The sequence below is a fragment of the Anoplopoma fimbria genome, chromosome 1 (assembly GCF_027596085.1).
Source record: "Anoplopoma fimbria isolate UVic2021 breed Golden Eagle Sablefish chromosome 1, Afim_UVic_2022, whole genome shotgun sequence".
NCBI classification, from domain to species: domain Eukaryota; kingdom Metazoa; phylum Chordata; class Actinopteri; order Perciformes; family Anoplopomatidae; genus Anoplopoma; species Anoplopoma fimbria.
Window position 1 is genome coordinate 20,855,192 of NC_072449.1, and position 15,949 is coordinate 20,871,140.

Below are 15,949 nucleotides of genomic sequence, written 5' to 3' on the forward strand. Positions count from 1 at the left end.
GCTGGTTGAACAAAGCATCTATTGTTAAATATTCCCTGCAGTTTGGGCATAATTTAGAGACTATGTTGAGGCAAAGATTGTCTTGATGGTCTGATAATGAGTACTAAGTTGGCTGTTGAATCTAGAGAAAAAGGTAGAGGGATATAAATGTGAAAAATCTATTGGACTGTGAGTCCCTTATGAAGGTGGACTGAGGGGTAGTGATCTCCCAGCAGTATGTCATTTGATTTATTGTAGATCTGGTAAAAGAGTGGCCATACTTTATCTAACTCATCTGGTGTAAAAAAAGTTTTTGTTTATTCATCTTGTGAAATAGTTATAGTTGTGCAGCTCTCCATGTTGAGATTTATCACTTTAACAGCTGTAACCAGAATTTGGATTCAGAGGTACAGTCTATTTGACCTGGTAAAGATTAAATTCACACAAACACAAAAAGCAAAACTACTAATTTCAATAGCTTATTAAACCATATTTTAAATGGTACCTGTTAGACTTCCACTCTTTTCCTTTAAAAGTCCAAGAAGAATGGAGCAAATGTGGAAATCACATAAATCCTCATAAATATCCAAGTCACCAAACATGAACTCTAGCGTAAACCAGAACTGAACAAATAAACTCTTCACCATCCACAGAAGGCACATGGAGCGAATGACAAACCGTCTTTCACATTGAAGAGCCACATATAAAAACGTGTACACGTGTAAATGAAGTTTAAATCAGGTAGCAAGTAACCTGCATTCCAAAGTTTATGAGAGACAATTCCCTCTTTCCTCATAGTCTGGGCCATAACACTTTGCTTTAGACTGGCTCTAAACTTTGGAAAAAATTGTATTTTCTCTGAGATCTCAAATGATTTACTGGAATTTACACACTTCTCTTTTGTGAGTCTCCTGCTAAATATGCAGCTGATAGTTTATTGGAAGGCACTATAAATACTTTGATATCTCTTAATGAAATACTTTTTTTACAATGGCCCATAGCCAATTAGAAACAATATTCAGATAATTAATTTAAAGTATCTACATAAATCACATAGAATGTGGTTCATTTAAAACTGTAACTCTATATCAACCTATAATGTATTCTCATGACACACAATCAATTCCTTTATTTGATCTAATTTTCTGTTTTCTCAGAGTCAGTATTATTTATGAGGCCTTGCAAAAAGGAAGTTTTAGCCTAATTGAAATGTGCATCATTATATAGGCGTTATACAATTGGTGCAATTTACTGAGAAATTGGTTCCAGTTGTTGCCCTTAAGGCATAGGGGTGTATTTGTCTTAATGAATGCCCTTAAAATTGACTTTAGACTTTAGTGGTTAGAGAGTCATCATTGCTCCAGTATATAGTAGACCATTTCACTCTTTATTATTTCACAATACATTCATTATTTAAGTTGCATGTAATGTTTTTATGTCTTTTCTGAAAATATTACTTCTAATCAATTATATACAGATTATATGTCTCTGTTCCCCTTTTCTGTCTCAAAATCCCCCTCTGTTTAATTTGCAGGGCGGCAGTAAAGTCAGCACTCAATCACAAACAAAAATCAAAGGCTCCCCTGTGGGTCCTGCACATTGAAGACCTGGGGTAAGAGATATTTTCACAGCTGGAGAGTTAAAACTGTGTGTGTCTGGAAGATTTCTACTGCAGCCAGAGCCCAAACCTCCTCCTGTAGTGTGAGGTACAACTGGATAATCCTGGCCTTCATTTCAACAGCATTATAACAGCCAGTTTTGTGTATTTTTAACAGGGACGTTTCATATATATATGATGCATGTCTTATTTTAAAATATTTTGCTGTATCAAATAGTACAATAAGAACATTAAAAAGTCATGAACCATGTTTTTTTTATTTCATTTTGTCTCCCCTACTTTGATAAAGTAGATACTACAAATAGATATACATATACTGTATTATTACAGATAAGCATAATGTATAACATTACTGTAAATTCTTGTGTACAACACAATAGATTGATAGTGTGTTTCTGACCAATGAACTGCACTGCAAATAAACATAAAATAATCTGCTTTTAACTGTAATCTAAATAAAAAAAGTTTAATAAAGGCATCAGATGTGATAAAAGCAATGTACTGTCCATGCAGCTATGTATCCAGTGTATAACAAGCCTCATGTATTTTCTTTGTCAAATCAACTTTTTTTCACTGTGAAATTTAATATATTGCTCATGAAAAACATTTTACTACCTATTCTGCCTGGTGTTTTTTTTTTCATTAACTCTTTAATGACAAAGCAATGTGTTATGAAGGCAACAACTTCTGGCCAATGTAAAAGGGAATTAAACCCCTCTTGGGAGCCTTTTCTATCTTTATTATAATCTGTTACACAATTAATTCTCTTTCTCTGAAAGTGCTGTAATACTATACCTATATGTGGCCTGCAATGCCTGCTCAGAGAAATTACTTTAAATTTGACTCCATGCACTGGTGCTTTGGCTCCCATGAGAACCACCCTAAATGAGAACCACCTATGAATTTCCAGACCCCAAAATTTCCAAAGTTACAATAACAACTTTCTTGCCCCAGGCTTGGTTTTCCATTTAAGAAAAAATGTCTGTTTCCTTTTTCTTGTGCTTTGTTTGTTTTTCATATCCCCATATGTCATTTTTAAAATAATATTCCACAAGCCGTGCAATTCCACATGTGAGAAAACATGCACTGTACCTCACAAACACAAGCGACTGAGTGTCTGTTGATGTTTACATTCGGATATGCCACCGTGCCTTTTTCTCACAATATATGTATATATGTGATCTTTGAGTCTGTACCCAGGAGGCTCTTGGCCAGGCACTTGTATGTGCCAGTGTCTGAGGATTTGGGCCTCTGAATGATAAGTGTGCCCTGAGGGTGGAGCAGTTCGCTACCCATTGGCCGGCCCTGTTCTGCTGCTGACAGAACTGAACGATCGGGCATCTCCCAGATGATCTCAGGCTTGGGAATCCCAGTGGCGGCACAGTTGAGCTGGATAGGTTTCCCAGTCACTGCCCTTACACTGGGAGGTGGCCCTGATGTGATCCGTGGAGGGTAGGCAACGATAATAACAGGGACAGCGAGCACAGCCGCTCCAGCATCGCTTTGAGCCCTGCAAATGTAGTTCCCTCTATCGTGGAGAGTTGTATCCTGAACAATCAATGTACCATTCTCTAGTAACTGGTAGCGTCCGAGGACTTGAGGCCGAGTAAGAGTGTGGCCACCCGGAATAGTCCAGTGGATTTTAGGTCTGGGACTCCCATCAGATAAACAATGAAGGAAAAGAGGTTCTCCAGATACACTGCGTATTATGCCCCTAGGCCTTGTCAAAATGTAAGGCTTCTGACCAACATCCAAAATGATTAGCTTCTCTATGTAACCAATTAAATTCTTGGCACCACAACGGTACTTCCCAGCATCTTCTCTGCCAGCGTTGTAGATGACTAAAGTCCCATTTTTGACTAGGTGGTGATCACCAGTAAACCGTGTTCCATTAGGCAAAGTCCAAGTGATCTCTGGCGTTGGGTATCCATCAGCAGAGCAGTTTAGAACTGTGGTTTTCCCAATCTGAGACACTATACGTTCGTTGAAAGGGTTCCTGAAGATTGGCCTCCTGAGTTTACTGCTCACCTCCAGCTGCACTACCATAACCGCCTCTCCTCCATCATTCCTTGCCATGCAGATGAACTCAGCTGTATCAGTCGGCCGCACGTTACGAATCTCTAATGTCCCATTATGGTGGACATTAATCCTGCTACCATAGTATGGTGCTGTCAAAAAGATGTTATCAGGCATAATCCAAGTGATTCCAGGCGTGGGATCACCCTCAGCCCTACAGTCTATTAATTTCCTGGAGTATTTAGCAGCTACATCTTTGATTACAGTTCTATTTTGCCGGTAGCCATTGATCACTGGTGGATTCCCTTCTATATCGAGCTTGTAGACTTTTCTGTTTTCTCCAGCAGGGTTTCGAGCAATACAAACGTACTCCCCAGCATCGATAAGCTTCACATCCCTGATATCCAGGGAGCCATTGACGTGCATTAGGTACCGTTCATTAGATGCTGCAATGACATCGTTGGTGGGCAGCATCCACAGGATCTTGGGTTTGGGCTCCCCAAGTGCTTCACAGTCAAAGCGGACGTTCCCTCCAGGCTTCACCCTGGCATATGTCTGGCTGGTTGGACGTATCTTGGCGGCAGCGGTCACCACAGTGATATGAAAATGCATCTCATCCTTGCCCACCTGGTTCTCAGCATAGCAGGTGTAGTCTCCTTCCTCTGACATACCAACCTGGAGAAACATAAAACAATCACGTAAATTGTTTGAAAAGGTTTTTATGTTTCATTAAGGAAAATCACATGCCATTGCATACCTGGTTTAGGTAGAGAGTTCCATTGTCAAAAAGTGTATAGCGCCGTGCTCGTCCTCCTCCACTGCTGGCATCAGACTGAAGAGCGCTGTTGACCACTGTACCGTCTGGTAATCCCCAGGATATCTCTGGCTTTGGTGCTCCCGAAGCTTTGCAGTCAACCTTAAAGTCATTACCGTAGGGTATCTGCTTCTTTCCATAGAGCTTTGGCTCTATCTTGGCTGGTTTCATTGACACACTGACCTTCATGAGTTGGAGATCATCACCAATTTTGTTTCGTGCCACACAGAGATAGTCTCCGGCATCTTTATCACTCACAATGCTAACAATGAGAGTGCCATTATCCAGGACCTGAATTCTGCTGCCCATCCTGCAAAGATACATGACAGGAAATTAAAGATACTAAGGATTTGGAGAGGACAGAATAAAGCCTGATCAAAAACAAGTGAGCACTATTCACCATAGTGCATGAAAAGGACAAATCACATACATATTGTCAGTTTATGAGTCTCTTAATTGTCAAACAACTGTTATTTAGAGAATTCTGCAAATACTTTCATTCCTGGGCTATCCTTTTTGAAAGCTTTGCTACCACTTAATAGTAGTATTCAAAAAGTTCAAATAGTAGTATCTCTGTTTGTGTATTGTTACTAACGTATCTTACAAAAATAATGGCCTGATGGCAAGAATTTTGCTGTCACACATCACAGTCATATCCATAATAACAGAAAATGTTGTACATGTTACTGCATAAAAATAGAGCTTGTTTATCAAAATAATTCACAAGGGAGGATCCTCCCTGACCCCTTTACAGTCGGATAAGTATCCATTTTCTTTTTATCATGTATTGCTCTGCTGGTCCAACATGGCATCCACATCTTGGCAGCGTAGCAGAAAATATCTGTTTTACATTTCCTTGGCTGTAGTACAGGTAAGCTGCATTTTCATTGACCTACTTTGACGGTTAATGACTTTACTGTTGCTTCCAGATCAGGGAACCATTTAGAAGCATATTTGCTATTATGTTTATGCTGGGCCAGTTTATGGAATTCAAATGCCCGCCCACGGATTAATTTCTGCTGCCAGGTCTGCATTACTGCTACTGATTTAGACATTTTTACCTGTGCCACTGGTCCACTACAGCCTTAGAGGGCAGCCTCCAGATGATCCTTGGCTCAGGGTCTCCTGTAGCTGAACAGTTTAGTCTCAGCTGGTCCTCGAAGACCAACGCTGTTAAGCGCTTTGATGTCTCCACTATTTGAGGTGCAGACTCTTGCCTCTCTACTGTCAGAGTAACAACCCTTCTCTCTGAACCAGTCGAGCTGGTAGCAATACATTCATATTTGCCACTGTCTTCTTGAGTGACATCCTCAATGTGGAGGGTTCCATTCCCATACACTGATATCCTTGTGTCACTGGGAGGCCTGTTATATCGTACCATTGACCCATCATCGAGAACCCAGTGAATAGTAGGCTGAGGGCTGCCTTGGCCTGTGCAGGGAAGCCACAAGTTTTGGCTTAAACCCACTTTAACCTGCTGCCGTTTCTCCTCCACGATACCTGGGGGAGCTGCCACCACCTGCAGTCGGACTGTAGCAGTATCGGCTCCAGCTGGATTACTGGCAATGCATTTGTAATGACCTCTGTCATAAACAGACACCTGCTCAATGACCAGAGTCCCCTCAGCAGATACTGATACCCTTCCCTTCTCAGTGTTTTGAGCCTTGACCTGGGTTCGGTTGGCCAGGATCCAGGATATCATGGGTGTCGGCCGACCTTCTGCTTTACATGTCATCTCAACATTGTTTCCTTCATGAGACTTTATATCACGCATTTTTGGCTCCAGGATGCGTGAAGTGTAGGCCACCACAGAGAGAGTGACAAGAAGTTTATCTGATCCATGATCATTCTCAGCTAGACAGAGGTACTGCCCACGGTCCTTAATGTTGGCATTCTGAATCGAAAGTGTGCCATTGCTCAACACCTCAAACTTTCCCATCCTCCCCTTAATGGTAACAGTGGTACCTGAGGGAGAAAGAAAGGTAATTTCCTTTGAAAAATATCAAAATAACTACAAAAATATCAACTGTCATGTTACTTACTAAAAACCATTTAGTTATTTGTGATTTTATTACCATCTGTGTTGTTTCTTTTGTTCATTTTGCTGTTTTCTCATTGTTGTTATATCTGCCAGGATTGGTTGCATATCTGTGTGCGTGAGTGTGTGTGTGTGTGTGTGTGTGTGTGTGTGTGTGTGTGTGTGTGTGTGTGTGTGTGTGTGTGTGTGTCATTGATTCAGTGTACATCTCTGTGTCTGTCCACAGCTAATCTAACATTCTGCTGAAACAAACTGCATAATATTTTGGGTGGCCAGTTATGGCTGCATGTTTGATGACCTCTTGTGGTTGCTGTGACAACACCTTTTATTGCTTAATTTATACTGCCATTGACTACCTGCCGACCCCTGACTCACTACTCTAACTTGGCATCCGGCCAGTATGGGCTGCTACTGATAACAAAGCTTTTAATGTTTTGGACATTGTTTCTGGCTAAAAGCTTACAGATAACAGAACTCCAAGTGCACATACTGCTGAGTACCTCTCAGTTGCTGTTCTGCAGCCAGAGACACAGTGGAGGAAAACAGTTTGCACACTTTTATTGTTTTGGACGGCTTGTTTGGCTAACAGCTAACAGCTAACTAAGTACACATACTTTTGGCTTAGCCAATTGTTGGTTGTATTCATTTAATCACATAATACATCACCGGTTGATGCAGATACACCTGGCGAAGATCTAAACTCTAGTCAGTGAACCTTTCTAGTTGTTTGTGTTGTTACTATGTTATTAAACACACACAATAAATGATTAAAGTTTATAATAACTCAGAAGAGTAAACAAAATAGCTCTAAGACAATGTCACAACGACATACAGTATTTCAGAACCTCTTTGTTAAATTAAAATCTGAAAAAACATAACAGTTGCCTCCCTGAAATTTCATTAACTTTACATAATCATTCCTATATTTTAATATAAAATGAAAAGATGCATTTTTCACAATGCTTTTGGGTTGTCTTTGTTTAGTTTTTCTAAATGATAAAAAAATTAAAAATGTTTTTTTACCTGTGGTTGATGAGAAGCGCTTCCAGGTTATAGCTGGCTGAGGGTTTCCAACAGCCTCACATGGCAGGAAAGCATCTGAGTTGGATAACACGGTGAAGCTGGCTGCATTGCCCCCAACTATCTTTGGTTTGCTTGTCATGGCCTTTGTGGTGAGTTCAAAGCCAGCAGTATTGGCACTTGTAGCTTCATTGCCAGCCTCATGGTTATATACACTAGAGATGGCATTGTGTGTGCCTATGTTGTTGTATGGGGCAGCGGTGTTGGTGTATCCCTGCACAGCTGTAACCATAGTCACTGTGTCAAGGCCTTTATCTGCACTGTCTGTGGCACCACTTATCTGCACAGTAGGTCTGATTCTCCTCACTGGTGGCCTACGAGTGGTGTGATCAGTGTTCCTCTGTGTTGGCGGTCTTATGTTGCTGTGGACTTTAGTCCGAGCTGTTTGGTAAGGCCCTTTTTTGGTGGTTGGCATGAATGTGGTGGTGGGGTAAAATGTGGTTGAAGAGATCAACGGTGTCTTGGTTGTGGCATAGGCTGGTAAACCGCTAGATGGGCTCCAGTCAAATTCCTCATTTATGTCAGTCTCCTCCTGTGACGTTTGGTCAGTGGCAACAACTATTGGAGTTCTGTCCTCTTGCCTAGATGATGTGTAAAGGGGCTTGTAGAGTAAAACAGTCCTTTGTGGTAGTGTGGTTATCGCCATTGTAGTTTCCATAGTTGTGGTTGAAGCCTCAGTTGTGGTAGCAGGCCGTAATCTATTGATTGCAGGTTTCTTGAAGGGTCTCCTGCCTCGTAAGGGCCTCCTTCTCCGCCCTTGTCGTCCTCTTGACCCATCAGGCCTCTGTCTGATTACCAACCAATTATCAGGTAGTCTCCCAGACCCAGATGATAAATCTTCATCTGGATTTTCAATTGAATGTGGTTTGACAGTAGGTGGGGAAGGTAGAGTCTGTGATTCTGGTGGTGTTTCAGCAGTGGTGGCAGACTTGGAGTAATAGGATGGGCTGCTCGTAGCTAATTGGTGAAAGCTGGGTCGCAGTGTTGTGAACTCAAAATCTGCAGAGGAAAAATATCCATTGTCATCATCTAATGAACCCTCTTTGCTCCCTGTGTGCCTCGATGGGGACAGAGTCTCAGGTTCAGAAAGTGAGTTTGCGGTGATGGTGGGCATAGCTGTCTTGGTGGTGGTTGGGGTCATTGTTGTTGGAGGGGTGGTGGTGATGGTGGGCTCCCTCAGCCTGCCTGGTATCTTTTCTTTATCTCTGCCACCAAACAGCCTATTCCATGGAATTCTTTCCCTAATAACCTTAGAGACGGTTGTAGTTGTGGTTGTGGTCGAGATTGATGGTTCTTTAGTTGTGGTCAAAAGTGGATCAATGGTAGGGTCAAACTCAGGGGCATCAGCAGAAGTTATGTAGCCACTGGAAACATCTTGCCTTGACTCTGTATGGGTGAAGGCGGCAGTTGAAGTGATGTAATATGTTGTGGTAGAAGTTGCAGTATTTGGTGTAGAGGCAGGTCTCTCTGTTTTGTGTAAAGATGAACTGGAGTAAGCTGTTGGTTTGACTGGCTGCAGATCAGTAGTTGCTGTCTTCTTTTTGTCTTCACCCCAGTCACAGTCTGAGGGGAAAAATGAGAAAAAAAGGAAAAAGGAAGCTCAGATGTACAAAAATATCATATAAGGTAGCACAAACTAAACAATGAAGCAACCAACCAAATTAGCAATGGATCTATTTGCTTACAAGACAAACTGGCTTACCTGTGGTCAGTTCAATTCTATAAGGCACCGTGGCATTCCCTTCCTTCTTTGATGAGGGCTGTTTAAGTTTATTGATGAAGGACTGTATGTCAGTGATCCTGTTGGGTTTAATGATTCTCCTGCGGCCTTGGAAGGTTCTCCTTCGGCCCCCTCCTCTGCTGTTTTTTCCCGGGATAATATGGATCTGCTGCTGGGAGATAATAGTCGATCCTGCAGGCAGACGTGGGGATTTGATTGTTTGGGTAGTGTGGAAGGTTATCTCATCTCGTTTTCTCTCTGTGGTGGTGACAGCTGTGAATGTGGTCTGGCTTTCTGAGTCTGTGGATGTGTGAACAACTAGCTCCACTGGGCTTGGGCCATCCCTCATTGGAGTGACATGGGGGTCCGTGGGAAATGATAGCGCCACCCCAGTGGACGTCTCTGGCTCTGCAGGTTGTTCTCCCGAGAACTGGAGCTGAGTTTCTTGTGATGTGTCTGTCACAGTAAGCTGGAGAGTGACTGGGCGACTGTTTGAGCCTGGCTTGGTAGTTCTTTCCAGCGCATAAAAATCTGTGGTCTCATCAAAACTAGAGAGGCCTGCGTTGCGTGAAATTGTGTGGTATGGTGTTACTGCATCACTTTGACTTTCCTTCCTTTCTGTTGGATGGTGTGTGAATGTGGACATTATTGGTGTTGAATCTGATTGCATAAATGACCCTGGTGTATATGGGTTTTCTGTCACTTTACTGAATTCAAAAAGTTTTCCGAATGTGGTTTCAAAGCCAACAGTTTGATCTGCCCCTGTTGTTGCTACGTTACTACCATGACCTGTCTGTGTGGTTGTTATAGTTTCAGGCTGCCTGTTCTCTTGTTTGAATAGTCTACCTTTTTGTAGATTGTCTGTTGTTGGTTTGACTATTATTGGCACAATGTGATGATCTTCAGGATGATCCTCACCAGAGCCGATTTCACTATCACCAGAAAGACCAGTGTTTGAGTGTTGATATTTTCCCCCCTCTTTCTCTGTGCCAGTCCTTATTCTTGATCCATCTTGAGCCTTTTTCATAAATTCAGCAAACCGCAGTGGGTCCACTTTCCTGGAAGCTTTATCAAACACCCTATTACTCCAGATGCGTCTGTTGGTGATTGGCCCCCTCCTTCTGTGTCCAAGTCTACCTCCAGCACCACCTCTACCCTGCGACCCGAGTCTGGGGTAAGGTCGATCCGAGGTGATGGTCCTAGATTCCTGTCTAGTTCTGTCAGAGAGGGTGACTGTCTTTTCAGTCAAGCTAGGTTCAAAATTGTCTTCCATTTCTACCCCTGATCCCTCACTGTCCAAATCTGTCACCTTCTCAGGTGTTTCGCCAGTCACTGTCACCTGAGACACAAGCAGATCGACTCCCAGGTAATTAGAGACCAAACACCTATAAAATCCTCTGTCCCTCGCTGTGAGACCCTGAATCAGCAACGTTCCATTCTCAAACACTTTCCTTTTCCCACGAGACTTGTCCAGTATAGAATGGTCAGGGAGTACCCACTGGATTGAGACCTCAGGACTTCCTGTGGCGCTACAATCAAAAAACAGATTTTCATCTAGTGGCTTTGAGAGTTGGACACCGTTGACTTCAGCTTCTTCCACATCAGGTGACAGGACTGTCACTCGAAAGGCAAGGATATCTGCATCCAGGTAGTTTGTGGTGATGCACCGGTAGAGACCAGTGTCTGAAGCATCCGCACCCCGTAAAGTGAGCTTCCCTTCAGCAGTGATTATTAGCCTCCTGTCCTCACTGGAGTAAGGAGCTCTGACCTTACTTCCATCTGGTAAAATCCACTCCAACAAAGGCTTTGGCTCACCCCGGATTTGACAGCTCAATTGCACCACACCACCTGTGTTAAAAATAAAATAAACATTTTATTACAGAAATTCTTGTCTTGTTAAGAGTTTAATTATAGGTACATGTAAACTGAAGTGAAGGTAAAATCAGCAATTAAGCCTTGATCTCTAATTCCTACCTGTAAGTACAGTGTGCTCAGTCTTGGTCTGATTATCGCGCTTGATCATCGTCCAGGAATAGCGACCTCTCTTAGGTGATGTGTTTTCCAAACGTAGGTTGACCACAGACTGGTACTTAATGTGCAGAGTAGAGAAAGTGGTAGTAGTGCGGTCAAGCTGGAAGCTTATCTCTCCCTGCATTAACCATTCAGGGGAGGCTTTAATCTCAGCCTCAATGTTTGTGTGAATTCCTTCCTCTCCTTCCTTTGTTTTTATCTGACTATACCTGTAAACCATTTCTGGGCTTCTAGACAGCATTAAGCCTCTTTCAAGTGTCATGGGAGAGTCACTGTAGGTGGCCAAGATCTGCCACAGCTGATGTATGTGCTCATGGTCAATATTACACACCAAATATGTAGTTATGCCAGAGGTTAGCACAGTAACATTGTTTCCCTCCTCCTTCTCCAAGGTTTGTGTAAGGTTTTCAAAAGAAGACGGCCTCTGGACAGTGCAGGATAGACTGGCATCACTGTGAAACTGGTCAGTCAGTTTAATTTCTATCGATCCTAAAGGGGCAATGAAGTCCTTAGGGGAAACTGGGGTAAAGTCGCCCTCATCCAGGCTGATGTTTTTCTGCTTTAGATGGGGTTGGATCCAGGGTTTGATACATGTGAAGGCATCACCGGAGAGGAGGGATAGAGGTTTCTTTTGGTAAGGGGCAGGGGTTTCACAAACAGGACACAGCTGGCCCCTCGGATATCGCCTGTCTCGCTTGCATTTCAGCACACCTGGAAACATTTAAACCAAGTGGTGTAGAGTTCAGTTGGTTGCATGTAAGAAAAGAGCATTTACAATTTCCACATTACGGGCCAGCCAAACCAAAACAGATCAGTAAAACCTGTGAACCAGAAAATATCATCGTCATCCAGAACTGTAATTTATGAGTTGTCTTTTACATTAGCCAAGTCATGAATGGAAGGTATAACTTTTGTTCTTCTGTGTCTCTAGTGTTTTCTGTAGCCCTCAAGATGAGAAGATTCCTGCCTCCAGTGATGTCTCTGCAAAGATTTGTATGTTTCCCTCATTGGGCATGCCTTTCTTGCTTTGGATTCAAATCCAAGCACTATTACCTCACAGGAGAAAAACATACCACTTAAGTACATTCCCCTTTCAAAGTACTATTACAGTTACCGACCAGTTACCAGATGTGTCGTATTAAAGCTTCTAACAAATGCAGCATTTATTTGCATGTACGCACACAAAAATGTTTATATTGAGAAATGGGTGGTTCTCTCACACACACTCCTCACCTGCGTTCCTCTGTGCCCACACTGAGAACCACTTCATACGACAATCACAGGTCCATGGGTTGCCATGAAGGAAGAGGTTCTCCAACTGGCTGCAGCCTGAGAAGATATCTTCAGGCAGAATGGTGAGAAGGTTTTCCGACAGGTGGATGTTTCTCACGGAGGACACCTTGAATACCTGGCTGTGTCTCAGTGTTATGAATGTGTCTGGGTGGAGCTGCTGGAGGTGGTTACCCTCCAGGTGGACCAGCTGTAGTTTGGTTAGACCGTAGAAAGCCTCTGGGCTGATGAACTCAATGTTGTTGTGGTCCATGTGGAGTCTCAGCAGATTGTCCAAGCCTTTGAATGTCTCTTTCTCGATTTCCTTTACTTTATTAAAGGACATCTTCAGGACCTGTGAGAAAGTGATTGAGAAGTTGGAGATGTTTTCAAAAGACTGTTGACTTGGGATTCTCAAAAATGATTTACTATATATTATTATAACACCAAACCTCGCATCATTTATACCATAAAATGTTGACAGGAGAATCATTTGAAAATGTTACTGGGATAAAATGCAACCCATTATTAAAGTCCACAATAATGCTCTCTTTGTGAAGCTTGTGGTGTTCGATTTATATGAGGATTGTGCAAGACAGAAGTAGAAGTAGCTCCAAAATTTTTGTAGCTTGTGGTGCTGATCTACCGTGATTGCTGTTATACTGTACTAATGTTTTGTCCATCAGTAAATGTTCAGTTATTTGAACATCAAATATCAGTGGAAGTAGAATTGCACATTTGTGTGTCATGCATGTGCAAGTATTGAACTGAACCATTGTGTACTCTATACGCTTTTGATATTCCCGTACAGGAAACTTAACAAAAGAGAGGCTGAAGTTTGGTTATAAGAGACAGACAAATACATGATTTTACCTGTAAGGACTTGAGGTCTTGGAAGGCTCTGTCGTAAATACTGTGGATGGTGTTGCTATGCAGCATCAACAACTCTAAATTCTCAAGTCCTGAAAGATCATTTTCTCTCAAGACAGTAATACTGTTGTACCTAAAGGCAGAGAAATAAAAAACAGACTTCAGTTTATCAGATCAAGTGTACCAGATACTATTTTATGGATTTTAAAAAAAATCTAGAGCACATTTAGATCCCTGTACACCGAAACAAGTGTTCCAGATTAGACCTCTGCTCAGGTTGAATATGAGAGAGCTATGCTGGTATATGACTGATGATGACAGGTGATGACACCTTAATGGATGTTCTTACACGAAACATTCACAACTTTAAGCTGTTCAGCCCTAACAGGTGAAAATGTTTGGGGGAACTCAACTAAGGGCATTCTATAAATGCAAATACATACAATCATGAGAGGTGAACAGTTGTGTATAACCTTTAATATTGGGTATCAGTGTGGGTTTTTACACTTGTTAATATTTAGTACTTTACTCTATTTATTAATCTTTTTTTCTGTATAAGGATCCATCATAACCAGTATCCAACTAGTAATTATGATAGTGTGTTAATTAAAAGTGCCTCTAAGAGGATTTGTTTTGGACTATGGAGCTGTTTGCACTCATTGCACTCCCACATAGGTGTTTTGAGATGAACTAACTGATTAGACATCTCCTCAGGTTTAACTTTACGATCGGATTTAGGCGAAGTCCCCACAGTTAAAGTACAAATAAAAATGATAAAAAAATGATATCACAGAAACAAGCTAAAGGTAAAAATCTAAAGTAAGGTTGGCCTATATGGTAATGGTCATTTAAATTTGTATTTCAATTTGGACAGTTACTTACTTATTTTACTACCAGTGATGGCTTGTAGCTTTGTTAGTTTAAACTCTGAAAAGGCAGTACCTGACATTAGTTTATTTGCAATGTTGTTCCTGCTTATACAGTCAGTGGTTTAAATCAATCAATACAATCCTCCCCTAGAGTAAATTACCTACACTATCCCATCAATTGAAAAGCTCACCCGAGGTTAATTCTTTCCACAGCTGGCTGGATGTGGTCAGGTATTGCGGTCAGGTATCTGAAGGTGCAATGCACTTCAGTGGGAACATTGCAGACGCATGATTTGGGGCAGTCACCGCTCGTCGGCAGCACAGCAGCCAAGAACAACAGAGCCTTAAACAGCCACCTCCGCTGGTGCGAGGCGCTGCAGACACACGCACTCATTGTGCACGGGGAAGGGGCTTCGCTGCACGGAGAGGGGGGGTAGATTTAGTCCTGAACCATTAATGAAACCCACATGGAAAGAGATGCAGATAGATAGATAGATAGATAGATAGATAGATAGATAGATAGATAGATAGATAGATAGATAGATAGATAGATAGATAGATAGATAGATAGATAGATAGATAGATAGATAGATAGATAGATAGATAGATAGATAGATAGATAGATAGATAGATAGATAGATAGATAGATAGATAGATAGATAGATAGATAGATAGATAGATAGATAGATAGATAGATAGATAGATAGATAGATAGATAGATAGATAGATAGATAGATAGATAGATAGATAGATAGATAGATGGATAGATAGATAGATAGATAGATAGATAGATAGATAGATAGATAGATAGATAGATAGATAGATAGATGGATAGATAGATAGATAGATAGATAGATAGATAGATAGATAGATAGATAGATAGATAGATAGATAGATAGATAGATAGATAGATAGATAGATATTTATATAGATAGATAGATAGATAGATAGATAGATAGATAGATAGATAGATAGATAGATAGATAGATAGATAGATAGATAGATAGATAGATAGATAGATAGAGATAATGAGATAGATAGATAGATAGATAGATAGATAGATAGATAGATAGATAGATAGATAGATAGATAGATAGATAGATAGATAGATAGATAGATAGATAGATAGATAGATAGATAGATAGATAGATAGATAGATAGATAGATAGATAGATAGATAGATAGATAGATAGATAGATAGATAGATAGATAGATAGATAGATAGATAGATAGATAGATAGATAGATAGATAGATAGATAGATAGATAGATAGATATTTATATAGATAGATAGATAGATAGATAGATAGATAGATAGATAGATAGATAGATAGATAGATAGATAGATAGATAGATAGATAGATAGATAGATAGATAGATAGATAGATAGAGATAATGAGATAGATAGATAGATAGATAGATAGATAGATAGATAGATAGATAGATAGATAGATAGATAGATAGATAGATAGATAGATAGATAGATAGATAGATAGATAGATATGGATAGATAGATAGATAGATAGATAGATAGATAGATAGATAGATAGATAGATAGATAGATAGATAGATAGATAGATAGATAGATAGATAGATAGATAGATAGATAGATAGATAGATAGATAGATAGATAGATAGATAGATAG

At 40.8% G+C, this 15,949-nt stretch overlaps 1 protein-coding gene across 1 annotated transcript; it reads right to left on the reverse strand.

Annotated features, from left to right (window-relative positions):
• Window positions 1–2,755: 2,755 nt before the first annotated feature.
• On the reverse strand, window positions 2,756–14,698 carry igsf10 (immunoglobulin superfamily, member 10). The gene is made up of 9 exons (XM_054604549.1): window positions 14,496–14,698; window positions 13,439–13,568; window positions 12,530–12,920; window positions 11,240–12,007; window positions 9,248–11,113; window positions 7,489–9,108; window positions 5,489–6,392; window positions 4,371–4,737; window positions 2,756–4,288 (listed from the first exon to the last, which is right to left on the reverse strand). The coding sequence occupies exons 1-9, from the start codon at window positions 14,696–14,698 to the stop codon at window positions 2,756–2,758; spliced, it is 7,782 nt and encodes a 2,593-aa protein (XP_054460524.1).
• Between the last annotated feature and the right edge of the window lie 1,251 nt (window positions 14,699–15,949).